Source organism: Rhinichthys klamathensis, unplaced genomic scaffold, assembly GCF_029890125.1.
Source record: "Rhinichthys klamathensis goyatoka isolate OS25496 unplaced genomic scaffold, OSU_Roscu_1.1 h1tg000109l_1, whole genome shotgun sequence".
Taxonomy (NCBI): Eukaryota; Metazoa; Chordata; class Actinopteri; order Cypriniformes; family Leuciscidae; genus Rhinichthys; species Rhinichthys klamathensis.
The window spans coordinates 2239669-2254695 of record NW_026606647.1 but is presented as its reverse complement, the minus strand read 5'-3'; the positions used below and the strand labels follow the sequence as shown (position 1 = coordinate 2254695).

General features: G+C 37.1%; 3 protein-coding genes across 3 annotated transcripts; 1 reads left to right on the top strand and 2 right to left on the bottom strand.

Moving 5' to 3' along the window:
- Window positions 1–401: 401 nt before the first annotated feature.
- On the bottom strand, window positions 402–3419 carry cunh1orf159 (chromosome unknown C1orf159 homolog). Its single transcript, XM_056253847.1, has 8 exons — window positions 3331–3419; window positions 2690–2774; window positions 2410–2496; window positions 2135–2176; window positions 1451–1585; window positions 1193–1218; window positions 1016–1046; window positions 402–803 (listed from the first exon to the last, which is right to left on the bottom strand). Exons 2-8 carry the CDS (start codon window positions 2727–2729, stop codon window positions 700–702), a joined length of 465 nt encoding a protein of 154 aa, XP_056109822.1. The 5' UTR covers window positions 2730–2774; window positions 3331–3419; the 3' UTR covers window positions 402–699.
- Window positions 3420–4436: 1017 nt separating this feature from the next.
- LOC130087505 (interactor of HORMAD1 protein 1) lies at window positions 4437–10343 on the top strand. Its single transcript, XM_056253832.1, has 8 exons — window positions 4437–4492; window positions 4647–4719; window positions 4881–5034; window positions 6995–7146; window positions 7297–7345; window positions 7458–7548; window positions 8947–9044; window positions 9153–10343. Exons 1-8 carry the CDS (start codon window positions 4450–4452, stop codon window positions 10170–10172), a joined length of 1680 nt encoding a protein of 559 aa, XP_056109807.1. The 5' UTR covers window positions 4437–4449; the 3' UTR covers window positions 10173–10343.
- A 261-nt stretch (window positions 10344–10604) lies between these two features.
- Window positions 10605–14333, bottom strand: kbtbd12 (kelch repeat and BTB (POZ) domain containing 12). Its single transcript, XM_056253831.1, has 6 exons — window positions 14227–14333; window positions 12780–13960; window positions 12311–12581; window positions 11974–12124; window positions 11648–11845; window positions 10605–11301 (listed from the first exon to the last, which is right to left on the bottom strand). Exons 2-6 carry the CDS (start codon window positions 13859–13861, stop codon window positions 11132–11134), a joined length of 1872 nt encoding a protein of 623 aa, XP_056109806.1. The 5' UTR covers window positions 13862–13960; window positions 14227–14333; the 3' UTR covers window positions 10605–11131.
- Between the last annotated feature and the right edge of the window lie 694 nt (window positions 14334–15027).

The following is a 15027-nucleotide window of genomic DNA, read 5'->3' as shown; positions in this document are numbered from 1 at the left end:
CCAGCAAATGTACAGTATATGCCATCAATAAGTGCTGTTGAGACTGTACAGGATTAATAGAAAATATAATATTTGAGTGTACAGGAGCCAAACACTAAAATGGTTTTAACCAAATGGTAAATATGCTAATGCCTATTTATTTATGAGGTTTGAGGAGTTGGTTGTGTGCAAGTATGACTAACTGCGGAAGTCTTGTTTTGGAGCCTAGTTACAATGTCACAAGATTCAAAAGTACAATATCACACAAACATACAGGTAATAAATATAAACAGTACAAAATTCATTGAGAAAACAACTTGATTGACTGAATTATAGCTTAACAATCAAAAATACTCTAGTAGTGCAACACCTGGACTTTTAAAAAGAAAGAAAGAAAGAAAGGAAGAAAGAAAGAAAGAAAGAAAGAAAGAAAGAAAGAAAGAAAGAAAGAAAGAAAGAAAGAAAGAAAGAAAGAAAGAAAGAAAGAACATATTGTGTGAAAAATATATAAATAGAAATAAATATCTGGATCAATGAAAAGATGATCTAAAAAAAAGTTTTCCAAGATAAAAGCCTACATCAAGAAACTGGATGCCTCGTGTAGCCTACATAACTTTAAGGAAAGTTTCACCAAAAAAGGTTACAATCCCATAAGGAAACTGTGCAATAGGACAGGTTCATGTTTTGAAAGGGGGCTTACAGATGGCCCTTGGAGGCTGGTCACACATTGTATACCTTGGTTACTGCCCCTGTTGCCACAGTAGCACTGTTGGATGCTGATGTTGCTGAAGGCCTCTCCCTCCTGACATATCTTGGCTTGCGAACTGCAGACAAAAAAAAAAAAAAGAAGAAGAGTCACATTCATTCTATATACTAAACAGAGCATACTGCTTTTACTTCAGTTTGTTTCAATTAATCAGATATTCCCAATAGATGTTTGCCAATGAAATTTAGCACAGTTGGAACTAGGATACACCACCTCTTTATAACTTCGATAATTCAAAAACACAGATCAAGTAGTGACAATTTCTAATACCTGAAGATGTAGCTTCAGGAATCATGACAGCCTTGGAAGAAAATATGAACAAGTTAGTAATTCGGTATCCATTGTTAAGCTACAGTAATATTTAAAAGACAAAGCAGTGTTTGTCTTTGATAACATAAAAGGGTTTTTTTAGACAAAAACAAATGGATTTTGAGTGGATTATCTTACCGTCTCACTTGGTTGGAATATAAAAGCTGATAAAGGAAAATAACACAATTTACAAACCTCAAAAAAAACATCTTGAATAAGTGAAACTCCAAAACACTACCAATAATAATAATAAATAAATAAATAAAATATTCAACACAGGTAAAAAAAAAGAATCAACCAAACTATAAACCTTAATCAAAACTTGTTCCTATGTCAAAAAAAGCATTGAAAACTTATTTACACATTTATGATGTTTAATAAGACTTTTTTTTTTACCCTTATTGCGCCCGTAGAAGACTCCAGGGAGGCGGTTGGAACGCTTAAGGTAAAAGAAAGATGCAACCGAGAGGATGAGGCCCAGGCTGATCAGTAGAGTTCCTAGAAGGACAGAAGCCGCTACACCCGGGCCACCTGCCATTTTAATGCAAAGGATGAAATTATAGTTCCGTACTACGGAGCCCCGCATATGACATGCGGGAAAGAATGTACAAATCAAATATGTCAGCATGTTTTACTAATTCGTTCACTCCTTTTGAGTAAATAGTGTGCACGATATAATAATTTGTTCCCTTGATTTAGTTCAATCAAATCAAATTAGTACAACGTGGCCATGATTTACTAAATCAAGGGAACAAATTATTATAATGTGCGAACAATTTAGTTAAAACGAGGGAACGGATTAGTACAACGTGGCCATGATTTACTAAATCATTGGAACTAATTATTATATTGTGTGCATGATTTAGTAAAACGAGGGAACGAATTAGTCAATTGTGGCCATGATTTACTAAAACGAGAAAATTAATTCTTAATTCGTGTCCACGATATTCATATTTTTGTCTGCATGTCATGTGCAGGACTCCTTTCAAATTAATATCAATATACAAAAATAAATTAGGTTTTGAAGCAGGTTTTTTTGTGAGCTGTTCACATAACTATTATTAAATAATGGTAACTTACCTATCATTTTGATTAATGTTCCTGGAAAGTGACTAGTCCTTGCTAGAGGGAGAGTAGAAAACAACAATGAAGTAAATAAAAAGATAAACAATAATGTAATAAATAAAGAGCACATCTAAGAGTTAAAAAAACAGTAGGTAAATAAATAACTCCTAGAGTCAAATGATTCCCAAATTGTAGCTTTAACATTTCAATGAAGCATGAAGAAAAATCCACATTAAGAAATCTTCTAGACAACGTAGCTTTTTCTTTAATGTCTATGGCATCGAACTTACTATTGTTAAATGAAGTTGAATTCCCCTGTTCTGCTGAGTCACAGGACACACAAAAGGTTGTACTGTTCTCCTGAACTTGAAGGAGCCCTAGATGAGGATCCAAATGCACTATCAATAGTACTAAAATGTCCCTATAGCCTATCAATAACATAAAATTCCACAGAACTAGATTCACACAAAGTATGCATAGAAAAATTTGCTCAGGTTGTATTTACAAGGTACATTCCTTTACATCTCTGTTTCAGTGTTATTTAAAAATTATTCACAATTTGAAACATACCAGGATTACAGAGTGAAATATTTGCACAGGTTTCATTCATTCTCTTTATTCTTTCACAACAGTCATTGGAGTTTTCTAGCAGAGCCTGAAACACATGCAAAACCCCAATACAGATCAAGAATGGAATTGGTCTTCTTAGTTTCAGGTTTAGAACATGTGAATACATTGGTTACTGTCATTTCAGTAGTTATACGCTCTCACATACTGAGAGTTGTGTGAAAGATTCCTGAAGAGAAAAGACAAGAGATACCTGGTCTCTGGAATTTCTAACACAAAAAGAGCAGCACTGATGATGTAGTAGACTAACGTTACTCATGATGAGATTACTCCTTAGATGGAGTCAAAATGGATCTGAAGCCCATTATGTTTATGCTCTAAAATGCCCAACTTTGCGTTTTTTGTTTGATTTAACATGTCATTTTGTATATTTAATAAATGCAGGGTCGTGTCAACTTCAAGATTGACACATCAAGTTTTCTGAGGACGTCAACTCATCTCACGAGCCGTCTAATTCTACACTGATGATTTAAATGTCGTTTTTGGTCGGTGGTCGTATATTCTCTAAACAATGTCATTTTAGCACCACATAAGAGACATAAGACATAAAACAGATTTCTGTGATAATAAGCACGTGAACTTACCTGTGAAACGCAAGTTTTAGAAATGTCAGAAATCTGTTGACAACGGGAGTTTACTTCCTGATTAATAAACTGCACTGCCAAAATACAAGTCTTTCACTGTCATTATTAGATTAGCTTTTATTAGACCACCATTATTATAATTTTTTTATTACTAATTAATGTTCATGTTGTGATGCGAATAACATTTATTAACTAAACATACTAAAGCGAAACAGATCCGTCAATGCCATTGTAATATTAGAGGTTTTACTGGTCTTTATTTTCTGCTCCCTCAGTGTTTTTTAACGAATAAGTTATTAATAAGAACATAATGTGAAATTAAATATCAGTTGCTATGCATTTTCTAAGATTTGTGGCTTTTATTATGGAGACAAGACGAGCATTCGTTGTTTTGGTTGCTAGGATACAGTTTTTTTTATAGCGAATCACAGTGCGAAACAAGTTTAGCAAGATAAGTAACTGTTAACCCCAGTGGGACTTGATCGGTAAAAGTTCCACACTATTTCACTGCACTATATGTTTTTAAATGTCGCAGGCATACAACCAGCAATTTTACATGACATCATGCTATCATTACAAGCACGTAATGTAATAAACAGGAGTGCAACTGTAAATTGAGCTATAGTGCGAATTGTGATTTCTTAAATAACTTGATTTCATATATGTTTGCAAAATGCCTAAGATGACATGAACCCATTATATATATATATATATATATATATATATATATATATATATATATATATATATATATATATATATATATATATATATATATTTCCACTTACAATGTAACAATACACAAGTGTTCAAATAATGATAATAGGGAATATTCATTATATATATTATTTAAACACTTATATTGTAAGTGGACATGTATTTCCACTCACGTTATAAGTATTTAAATAGTGCCATCTAGCGATCGCAATCAGCCAAGCTATGATTAAAGGGGCTGTAGCCAGGTGTAGTCAGAGAATGTCTAATAGACGGGCTCTACTGTTGGCTGCATGAACTGTTTGAATTCTGTAGCCCGGGAAAACCTCCGCAGTCTGTTGTAAATGTCACGGACAACACACAACTTAATCAAACCGTAGCACCAACGACCGCCAAACTTTATTTATGTTGCCTCAGAATCATTACTGCATATCAAAGTCATTTACTGGTAAGTCACATTTCTTTCAAATGAACTAAACTAAACAGTTGTGTTCTCGCTAATTTATAATGAAAACACAGCTTTGATGACGGCAGCCGTCCGGCTCCCGCGTAATTTATTATGACACTGATAAATTCTAGAATATTTTTAAAAACATTTTTAGATCTTGAAAACCTGGATATGAAGCCCAATGTCTGGAATATTAAGGAGATGTTGAACATCCCCGCAACTTCTGGGTATGTCTGAGACCTAAATTATGTAACGTTACTAACAAGAGGATTTGTCAGCTAACGTTAACTTTTACTGTCATTTACACTTATCCAAACTTTTACCTTGAAAGGGGACATTATAATCTCGTGTTTATATTGATGTTTAGTCAGAATTATGTTTGTTATAGAGGGATAAAACCCGGTAAGGGTCCAACCAGTGACTACTCCAGCCTGACTGACTCTCAGTTTCTGTTGGGCTCTCAAATGTGGCCTGACAATTCACAAGGGTTTACTCAGGAGATGAGTGGACAGAGCAGAGGTTCTCAGCATACATCACAGGAGGTAAATATATCGGGCATAAACTGTGTTTGTTTGTACTGTAGAACATGCCATGTTTTATCTTATGTATTATGATGAACATATTCTTGATTGTTTTATTTTTTGGTCCACAAACCTTTCATAAATGACAATTATTGTGACAGGTTGTTGTAAAGGAGAAGTCTATAAAATATTTTAAAGCTCCAGTCCGTAACTTTTTTTGGGTTAAAAATTAACCAAAATAAAATTGTGTACATAAATTACATAACCAGCCAGTGTTCAAAACTATCTGCTTGCCTTAGCTCGATTGAAAACGGTAAGCTTGTAATAATGTTATTAATTCCAGTGGTACTGGTGGATTTCTGCGGGAAATTCAAGTATGTGTTTGCGCCATTACGTCACATCTGTACACATAAAGAAGGAGTCTCGGCTAGTAGGCTATATTGTGTGTGAGGATGTTCGAGGTGGAGATTTATAGCCTTTTCTCACAGCACTTGATATAATTAAACTTATTAATTTGATGGCGGATCCATAAAGGTTCAAACGACAATCACCAGTGACAACTGGAGTTTCACCCGTTGTAAAATGCAAAAGACTTCGGAGTGGCTACAGAAACCGGGGTCATGTGAAAACATGGATATCTGAAGGGCATTAAAGGGTTAGTTCACCCAAAAATGAAAATTATGTCATTAATGACTCACCCTCATGTTGTTCCAAGCCCGTAAGACCTCCGTTCATCTTCGGAACACAGTTTAAGATATTTTAGATTTAATCCGAGAGATTTCTGTCCCTCCATTGAAAATGCATACACGGTATACTGTCCTTGTCCAGAAAGGAAATAAAGACATCATCAAAGTAGTCCATGTGACACCTGTGGGTTACTTAGAATGTTTTGAAGCATCGAAAATACATTTTGGTCCAAAAATAACAAAAACTACGACTTTTTCAGCATTGTATTGTCTTCCGGTTCGGTTGTCAATCCGCGTTCAGTGATGCTGATGACGTAAGATGCTGCTGACGTGTATCTGGTGTGTCCGTGTATTCGGGTTCAAATAAATATGGCTGGGCAAAAAAATGCAAGTTTTCCTCTGTGTCAAAATCCTAGACATGTTTGCGAAGATTGTTTTGTTTACAGCGTGCGTCTCCCTCAGACTGTAAACGAAGCTCGGCCGCACTGATAACACGTCAGCAGCGTCTTACGTCAGCAGCATCACTGAACGCGGCTTGACAACAGAACCGGAAGACAATACAATGCTGAAAAAGTCGTAGTTTTTGTTATTTTTGGACCAAAATGTATTTTCGATGCTTCAAAAAATTCTAACTAACCCACTGGTGTCACATGGACTACTTTGATGATGTCTTTATTTCCTTTCTGGACAAGGACAGTATATCGTACATACATTTTCAATGGAGGGACAGAAAGCTCTCGGACTAAATCTAAAATATCTTAAACTGTGTTCCGAAGATGAACGGAGGTCTTACGGGCTTGGAACGACATGAGGGTGAGTCATTAATGACATAATTAAAATTTTTGGGTGAACTAACCCTTTAAATGTAGTCACGCACAATTTGAGAACAAAGTATAATTTGTACGGTTTGACGTGATATGATAAGCGATCGTTAGATTTAATCAGCGCGGTTTACTGCAATGCTTTTTTTTTCCCTTAGTTGGTCAGAACAAAAGTAGATCATACTTACTTGTTCAGGTGACATTTTCCGGTGAAAATTATTATGTTGGTCATACTTCCAAAAAGTAGAATCTGTGATTCCGAATGACAGTATCCGTGGTGACTGACAGCCGCAGATTCTCCTCAAAACATTGGATTCATCCGCGCTGTGCCGTACCGAGGCACAACTCACGTAAAGTTGATAATTCCGTGAATAACTGCAATTGCAGATTTCAAACAGAGATGGCGACAAAGAGGAAAAACTAGGAACTGCAGCTTTAAGTTTCATAATTCCAAATTGTCTTAATCCTCTACAGATGAAGGAAATGATGGTGTCCAGCAGTTATAGTTCTAAGCCGTTTTTGTTTGGCGGTGATGGCAAAATCCTAAACTTCACTGGTGGCAAATCTGTTGGCATGTTGGACAGATTTGAAGAGGAGAAGCGAAAATCCAAAGAAAAATATGAAAGGTAATTTGTCTATCCTTGATTCTTGCTCAATAATAATAATAATAAACTATTCTAACTGTACTGATGTCTTTTTAAAGTTCTCTATTGCAATTTTTCTTATAGCTTTGGTTGTGTCCTGACATATTGTTATACAACTTTTTCACTTTTTAGGGAAATTCTCACTAATGGAATTCTACAATTGCAGGAAACTCTGGGAAATGTGAGTATTGTTCTTGAGGCATAGATGCATGTTTAACACATTTGGAATATTTTTACTGCACATATTCACGGTTTCAGTATTACTTGACTTTGACCTACCTTTTCCCTTTTAGACCAGAGAGACTTTATTAAATTGCATTGATGGAAGTAATGACAGTACCAGAAAAGTTTTAGTGGAGAGAATGGATAATTTTTCAAAAACAAGTACGTTCTTGTTTGTACGTTTTGTATATTCTTATAACTGAATGCAGATGGTTCTTAACAATTAGCCCATTGTGACGACCACAGGTTTCCACAAATAACACTACCATTAAAGATAATTATTATACGAGGTTTAAAGGTACACTATGTAACTTTTCTTGTTTTGTTCAAAATTAACAGAAATTTATCATCAATCCTTCTTCCAAAACATGTTTTTGTCTTACCCTGATTCACTATGGTAAGCCTATTATAAGTGTTTATATTTTAGACCTGTCGGGATGGTTTTCGCTGGAAATCTTTTACATACGTCACTCGCCCTTGTGTTTCTCTACATACACTACCGTTCAAAAGTTTGGGGTCAGTGAGAATTTTATTTTTATTTTTTGTAGGAAAGAAATCAATACTTTTATTTATCAAGGAATAATTAATTTGATCGAAAGTGACAGTAAAGACATTTATAATGTTACAAAAGTCTTTTGAACTTCCTATTCATCAAAGAATCCTAAAAAAAAAAAAAAAACTGTACAACTGACAGACCAACAACTGTTTCAACATTGATAATAATAATAAATGTTTCTTGAGCATCAAATCCTCATATTATACTGATTTGTGAAGGATCATTTGACACTGAAGACACTGACACTGGTGATGCTGAAAATTCAGCTTTGATCACAGGAATAAATTACACTTTACTATATATTCACACAGAAAACAGCTGATTTACACTGGAATAATATTTAATACTATAACTGATTTTTGTTGTATTTTTAATCAAATAAGCGCAGCCATGGTTAGCAGAAGAGAATTCTTTTAAAAGTATTTAAAATCGTACCGACCCCAAACTTTTGAACGGTAGTGTATCTGTAAAATTTTGAGAAAAATTGCTCCGGCTGCTTTGAGGCATGTATGGTGTGGGAGTGGCATAGTTGTCACAAGTTCACAATGAGCGAGAAAGGTTGACATGGAGCACGCTAAATCTCAAACCTCCCCAAAAATCACCTGTTTAAAAAAATGCCTAAAAGAGCAAAGTTTACTGGCACAAAAGTGAATGTGACAGAGCTTGTGACAGAGTCTTAATAGATATAGCTACTGTCCTCCGCTAGTCAGCTTGGGATACTTTTTTTCCAAATTGGTTACATCTCTTAAACCTAGTAGTGAATGTTTTATGAGCAGTAGGATATTCTCTCTTTTTTTAGTAATGAGAAAGAATCATATTCATCCGCACAGTCATGCAGAGCCGAAGCACAAAAAAACAAAACAATGTTATTCCACAAAATGCAGTTTTGAGGCCCAAAAGTTACATAATGTAGCTTTAAATAGCATATTTATATTTTTTTTAAAATATTAAATGTAGTAGATGTTATTTATTTATAACTTATGACATTATGTTGTCCATTGCAGTTGAAGGTTATTTAAACAGTGTGAAAGAGGGTATAACATGTCAATTTGAGACTCTGCAGAGCCAAACACAAATAGAAATGGCAGACAGGGAAGCCAAGGTAAGGACTGCACATATAACCTGTCCTAGACAATCGATGTAAAGCTATTATTAATATACTCTATATTGGCATTGCTAATAAAGCCACATTTATTTTCTATTAAAATAGAGCAGTCTGGCTGCAAAAGAGTTGAGCTCAAACATGCTTAACCTCCATCGGGATCTGGAACATCTAAAAGTAGAGCAGAGCAAGGAGCAGGGCATGCTGGGAAATATTCTGTCTCAGCTTAGCACTTTGATTTCTACTCACAAGCCAATAGCAGGGCCTAGCTCTGCCAGAATGATTGACAGTGAGGTCCAGACATCACCTGGTCTGTTAGAGAGTTTCTGTATCATGTCAACTGAAAAACACCAAGAGAGCAAGATGATGTGCAACAGGCCTGTCATTTATTCAGGAGAAGCAGTAGAACAGAACCAGTGTCTACTTACCACACAGAAGACACAAAACAGAAATGCACATGCTCTGCCTGTAAAAAGACAGCAGACAGCAGTCACAGAGGAGGTTTCCCCTGATGCTTCACAGAGATTTTGGTGTACACAGTTAGTTGAGACCAGACCTTCAAGCCCACTTGTGGATGCTCAATCCACTGCATCCATAGTTGACCAAGAAGAACAGTATGTAGATAGACACCTGGTGCCTGAAAAACCATTGAACAGATTGGGCACTGATGCAATGCCACCACTGAAATTACCTAGGAGGCGCCAAAAAGCCCTGAATTATAGAGGGGGAAAGAGAGCACTGGTTCTCCCACAAAGACAACCAATGAGAAAAAAAGGAGCAATGAAGTTTTCAAATGACAGCCTGCAGAATGAAGACCTTCAGTGTGAACAAAAAGACAGAGTACCTTTGTCTTCTCTTTGTGACAACTGGAAAGTGACCAACAAATCTGTTGCAGAGAATCACTTAAAACTACAGCAGCAAGCCACTGTAGCACCAGTCAGTAGGTGTGTAGCTGAGCAACCACTAAACCCCTTCAGTTTGTGGTCTGAAGACACAGACAGTTCCCAAATGATAGTGGAGTACAAGATGGCTGAGTGGGAAAAAGTGGTGCCTGAACCTAAAGCTAGTGTTATAGTAGAAGAAGGTGGCCTGTGGCAGCTCTTTGACATTACTAATGACTCAGAATAAAATGCAGAATACTTCCATACTGTATGCCTATTACATTTACATTTGAGAAATTATTTAGAGTATCTTCTATGTGCAGGTTTTTTTTTTTACTAAGAACTTGAAATTGCCTGTGAACATGTGAATCTTGTTCTCTAACCACTTTTCTTGCTATTGACATTATCTGTTCCTTTTCTGTTGCTGTTCCTTGTTTCTTTTTTGAACATTGGCACATATGGATATTATAAAAACTTTATTATAAAAGACAGTTTGGCAGACTTTACTGCCTCTAAAAGTATTGTTCTATTTTATTTTACTATATGGCTCTAAAGCAATAACATTCAAGCTGTAATTCAGTAATTTCATATTCCTTTTTGCAAATCATATTCCAGAAGTTTGTGAATAGTTTGTTTTGGCCTTGCAAATATTTTAGACAACCTCTGTGTAACATTAAAAATATATTCAATTTTGTTTGCAGTTGAAACATGACAGATTTAGCTGTTGTTAAGTTTGACAGATTAATTTATGTTTAGTAAATTACATCGACTGCTTAAAGTTACAGTACATATACTGTATTGTGCAACTCTATGCTGTACATTTTTACTATGCTAGTGAAGTAAAATCATTTTAAGTTTCTCGGAGTGTTACTTTATTTTGAACTGTTAATTATGTAAGTTTTTCATCATATCATTTGACACATATCTTAATACATACTATACCTCAACTATTGGTAATATCTAAAATCCAAAAATGTCGACAACAACAAAATCACTAAAGCACTCGCAGAATTATAAATTAAAATAGTTTGAAGTAAAAATGTATATCTATTTATGAAAGCCCTACTCCCTATATCTACAGTTTTCTGGCAGGAGGATAAAAAGTATGCTATGTATATTATTCACATGACAGAAGAGGAATTCTGTCATGTGAATAATATAAATTGTATAATATTTCATGAGAAATCATTTTTGGAGAGATTGTTGTCATTCCTCTACCAAGTCAGCAGGAGGGGGTATGAGTCCACGAGGGTTCAGATTTGCCACCAAACATACATCGTAACTGTCGTGCATCAGAGCCTGCCTTGCCACCACAGTCCATACATTTTCCCAGGGATCCAACTGCAGGATGTCTTTAGTGATGGTGTCATGACGATCTTGGGAAAGAGTGGAGTACTTACAATGTTGTCTATTTTGAATGGCCACAGAGAATTACATGGATTTAACTGTTCAAGGCTAAACTAATGGCAAATTTACACTGCAAAGGTGGCACAAAAGTGCTTCTGAAGTGGCAATTAGGTTTAATGCCACTCAGAGGTAGCATAAATGCATTTACACAACAATTTTAACTGCATATTATACTAGAGGCTGAGGTGGGTCAGAGCATGCATAATTTAGTCTGGTTTTAATGCTGCATTGCACCTTTACACAGAATTTTGAGCAGGCACAGTAAAGATGCCTAAGTGGACTGATATTGATATTACAGTATATTTAAATATTTACCTGCTCCTTTGTAGTATCCACAGACATAAAGTTTTCCATCAACAACTCCAGCATTTGATGCATTGCTGCGAAGTGATAGGAGAGACCATGGTAAAGGAGGACCATCCCTCCAGAAATCGCCATCAGGGTTGTAGATCTCTACTACATTAAGGCAGTGACGTGACTGGCCGCGATCCACACCTTCACACCCAATACCACCTGCAGAAGGAGACACTGAAGCTCATTTTACAGTACAGTATAATCTTTGTAATTGCATAGGTGATGCCTAGCTTTACTTTTAAATAAAATAAGTTGTCATATTGCACTCATCCTGTTGACATTCTCACCCAGTACATAGATTTCCCCATTGAGTGCGACTGCGCTGCAACGGTATTTTGAATATTTCATAGGGCCAAGTTCACTCCACTTGTTGTTCTCGGGGTCATATTCAAGCAGGCGATTACTCATACGGTCAGGCTCGTCATCTGTGCGGTATGACTGCCATTCATGAGACGTGGCAGAACAGGTGCATTAGAGGGAAAGAGAGAAGGCAATAAATACACACTTTCTGTGCTCCCCCACTTGGTTTTATTTTCCAAATCATAGTGATTTATTGTGTTTTCACTATACAGCCTCCATTCTCCTTTATAAAGATGCCAAATTTCCAATATTTTGGTATATTACCTGTGGAGTCCGTCCCCCAAGCACATAAAGGCGACCCTTCATCCGAACTACACTGTGATAGGCAAGGGGCATGGGCAGAGGGGCACCACTTCGCCATGGCCCACCCTGTAGAGACCAGCGCTCAACACTGTTGGTGATGAGGTACTGGTTCTTCAGCTTCATCTGACCTCCAATCAGATACAGGTTGTCTCCCAAAGAGCTCAATGCATAAGAGTCACGATACTCTGCTGAGCTCAAGTGTTTCCAGGATCCTTGGGCTTCCTTGTTGTACCTGAAAAACACATAGCAAATATTAGATTTTTGAACTGTATGTTTTACTCTCTGTAATAATGTGATATATTTTCTCTCATTTAAAATTAAATTTTAGGTGCTCTAATAAACACGTTAGTTTACAGTTTTGCTTTATTTAGTATATTTGATGTTGAAAACATGGGGGTATTACTGTCATTTTCTCCTGCAGAAGCCTCACATGAAAATCTCGACGTTTCTGTCTTTCTGCCTCGCCATCCTTCTGGCTCCCAGCTCTCCTGCCACAACAATTTCATTCCTCTCAGTTACCACTCCAGCATAGACATATCCAAGCGCATCACCGTATCGTGGGGAGGTGATAAAAAGAGTCCGCCCGGTGTTGGGAGCATAACAAAAGCTGCGCTCGGTGTAGCTTCCATAACGTGAGCGTATCCCTCCGCCATCATTACCAATGCAGAGCAGGAGGTCTGTGGTCTCCATACCGTACCGCAGCTTCAGTCGGCGGGGTGGAGCATCTGAATCCAAGCTTGCAGTTTCAATTGCCTCTTCCATTATCTGAAGACATTCGGCATCAGCTAGCAGTGCTGTGTTCCTTTTCATCGTCCCCTTCAAGTAATCCACACCCACCAGTGGAAGACGTACCTTCTTTAAGAGTTCTGGGAGGTGCCTGGCCCTGTTCTCTTCCACTGACCCTACACCCCCCGGACTGTACTTCACCCAGCGCATCACCACATCCAAAATGCTCTCTTCCCGTGAAATATTAAGGTCATCTGAGCCCAATAACACCCCTAACTGGTGAGCCTCCAACTCCAGCACCTCTTCCCCAAGGCACACTTCAGTGAAGTGCTGCCGCAGATAGCGCTGAGCCTGATCGGCCAACTCCTCTGCCCCTAGATCCCGGGCATAATAATAGATTCCCAGGCAATTGGAAGCATCCATGTTGTCAATCATGTAGATCTGACAACGACTGAACACATCATCCATTTGTAGAAGAAAAGCAGCAACAGAGATGCCCTGCACATTGGCTGCAGTAAGTGGAAGATTGGCGCTGTACATGTATTCTAGCAAAAGGGCCAGGCTTTGTGCCGGCATGTCTCTTAACACCACTTGACGGTTGGTACACTCGCGCAGGCCACAGGTGAACATTACGCGGAAGTATGGACTGAAGGCAGAAAGCACCGCACGGTGGCATGGGAAGCTAACACCCTCAGCGATTAGAACCACGTCTGTTAGCTGCTCAGCATCTCGCATTCGGTTTAGCTGTTCCAACAGCGTCAAACCATGCTTGGCTCTCAGATCCATTTAGGTTTTTTTTTGTCTTGATAGCTTAACTTGAAGAAGTGTTAGTCTTAGCCTAAATACATCCTGGAGGTCCTTAAAAGAATGTCAAGGAACATGCATCTGAAGAGATAAAAAATATTTTTTTTAGCAAATGCAGCTAAATGACAACTTGCTGCGACATGCTAGGGCACCCTCAGTAATCCACATAACTTTAAAGAAAGTTCATTTTAATGCACCGATAATTTTATCTTGCTCTAAGGGTCAGTGCTAAACAGGTCAATGCTCCGACATGTCAACAAAAAGACAGTTATTGTTGTATCAGTCACAGTATTGGCAACAAGCGAAGTCTATCGCATTATATTAGCACATGCATCAATGAATCGTACCAGATCTCTGGCTTCCTGTGGTGTCTGCCTTCAGGCAACAACTCGTCCATTACCCACACTCGACACAAACACGCTTGCTGCCTTGCGTCTGACAGTAAACACTGGGAGAGGGAGCATGCTCTGTACTCAACCTTCCATGGCCATTCCCACTAAGCAACAGCGCTAAATATAGACCATGATTTGTCAAACTACTGAAGGGAAAAATACTCAACAAGTTTTCTTGATCAATGAAAATAACTTAATATTACAGCTTGTGTAGAAGTTTTTTTTTTTAAATTGTCACTTTACTTGCCAGTGCTTATGTGTTTGTATTTCTCTCATGGAATCTGGGGAAAGGCCCTCAGTACATGAGAGCTAAGGTCAAATTTCACCCCATCATGCTCTTAAAGAGACCACACAATCTATGTGTAAGCATTTGTTCTTTAATGCAGCTTCTTAACAGTTACTTTTGGTGCAATAATGGATGTTTATACATAATTTTTTTGTGTGTGTTATCAAGGTTTTGATGAAGCAAATCCAGAACTAGTATTTGATTCAATTAAATACGTCTTAATAGTAAACAATATTCAACTTTTATACTCTATATTATTCCAAATGAATTTCCTTTTTTTATGTTTAAGTTTGCTTTTGAAACTCTGCAATGTGCCATGCTTTTACATGCAAATTTACCTTTTTGTTGTTGTGGGGATGATGTAAAGACTTTTAAAGGCAGTAAAGACTAAGCCAACTGTTTTTTAATTAAAAAAAAAAATTATTTATTACAAAATTTCCCCTGAACTCATACTGTGCCATCTGTACAAA

Coding starts and splice junctions, on each gene's coding strand:
- cunh1orf159 (XM_056253847.1), bottom strand. CDS start 2,729: ATGAATGAAACCTGTGCAAATATTTCACTCTGTAATCCTG. Junction 1,586..2,134: donor AACATTAATCAAAATGATAG/GTAAGTTACCAT, acceptor TTAAAATGGCAG/GTGGCCCGGGTGTAGCGGCT. Junction 1,219..1,450: donor CTTCTACGGGCGCAATAAGG/GTAAAAAAAAAA, acceptor TTCCTTTATCAG/CTTTTATATTCCAACCAAGT.
- LOC130087505 (XM_056253832.1), top strand. CDS start 4,450: ATGTTGCCTCAGAATCATTACTGCATATCAAAGTCATTTACTG. Junction 7,147..7,296: donor TCCAAAGAAAAATATGAAAG/GTAATTTGTCTA, acceptor TTCACTTTTTAG/GGAAATTCTCACTAATGGAA. Junction 9,045..9,152: donor TGGCAGACAGGGAAGCCAAG/GTAAGGACTGCA, acceptor CTATTAAAATAG/AGCAGTCTGGCTGCAAAAGA.
- kbtbd12 (XM_056253831.1), bottom strand. CDS start 13,861: ATGGATCTGAGAGCCAAGCATGGTTTGACGCTGTTGGAACAGCTAAAC. Junction 11,846..11,973: donor TGGGGAAATCTATGTACTGG/GTGAGAATGTCA, acceptor CTCCTTCTGCAG/GTGGTATTGGGTGTGAAGGT. Junction 11,302..11,647: donor TGGATACTACAAAGGAGCAG/GTAAATATTTAA, acceptor CTCTTTCCCAAG/ATCGTCATGACACCATCACT.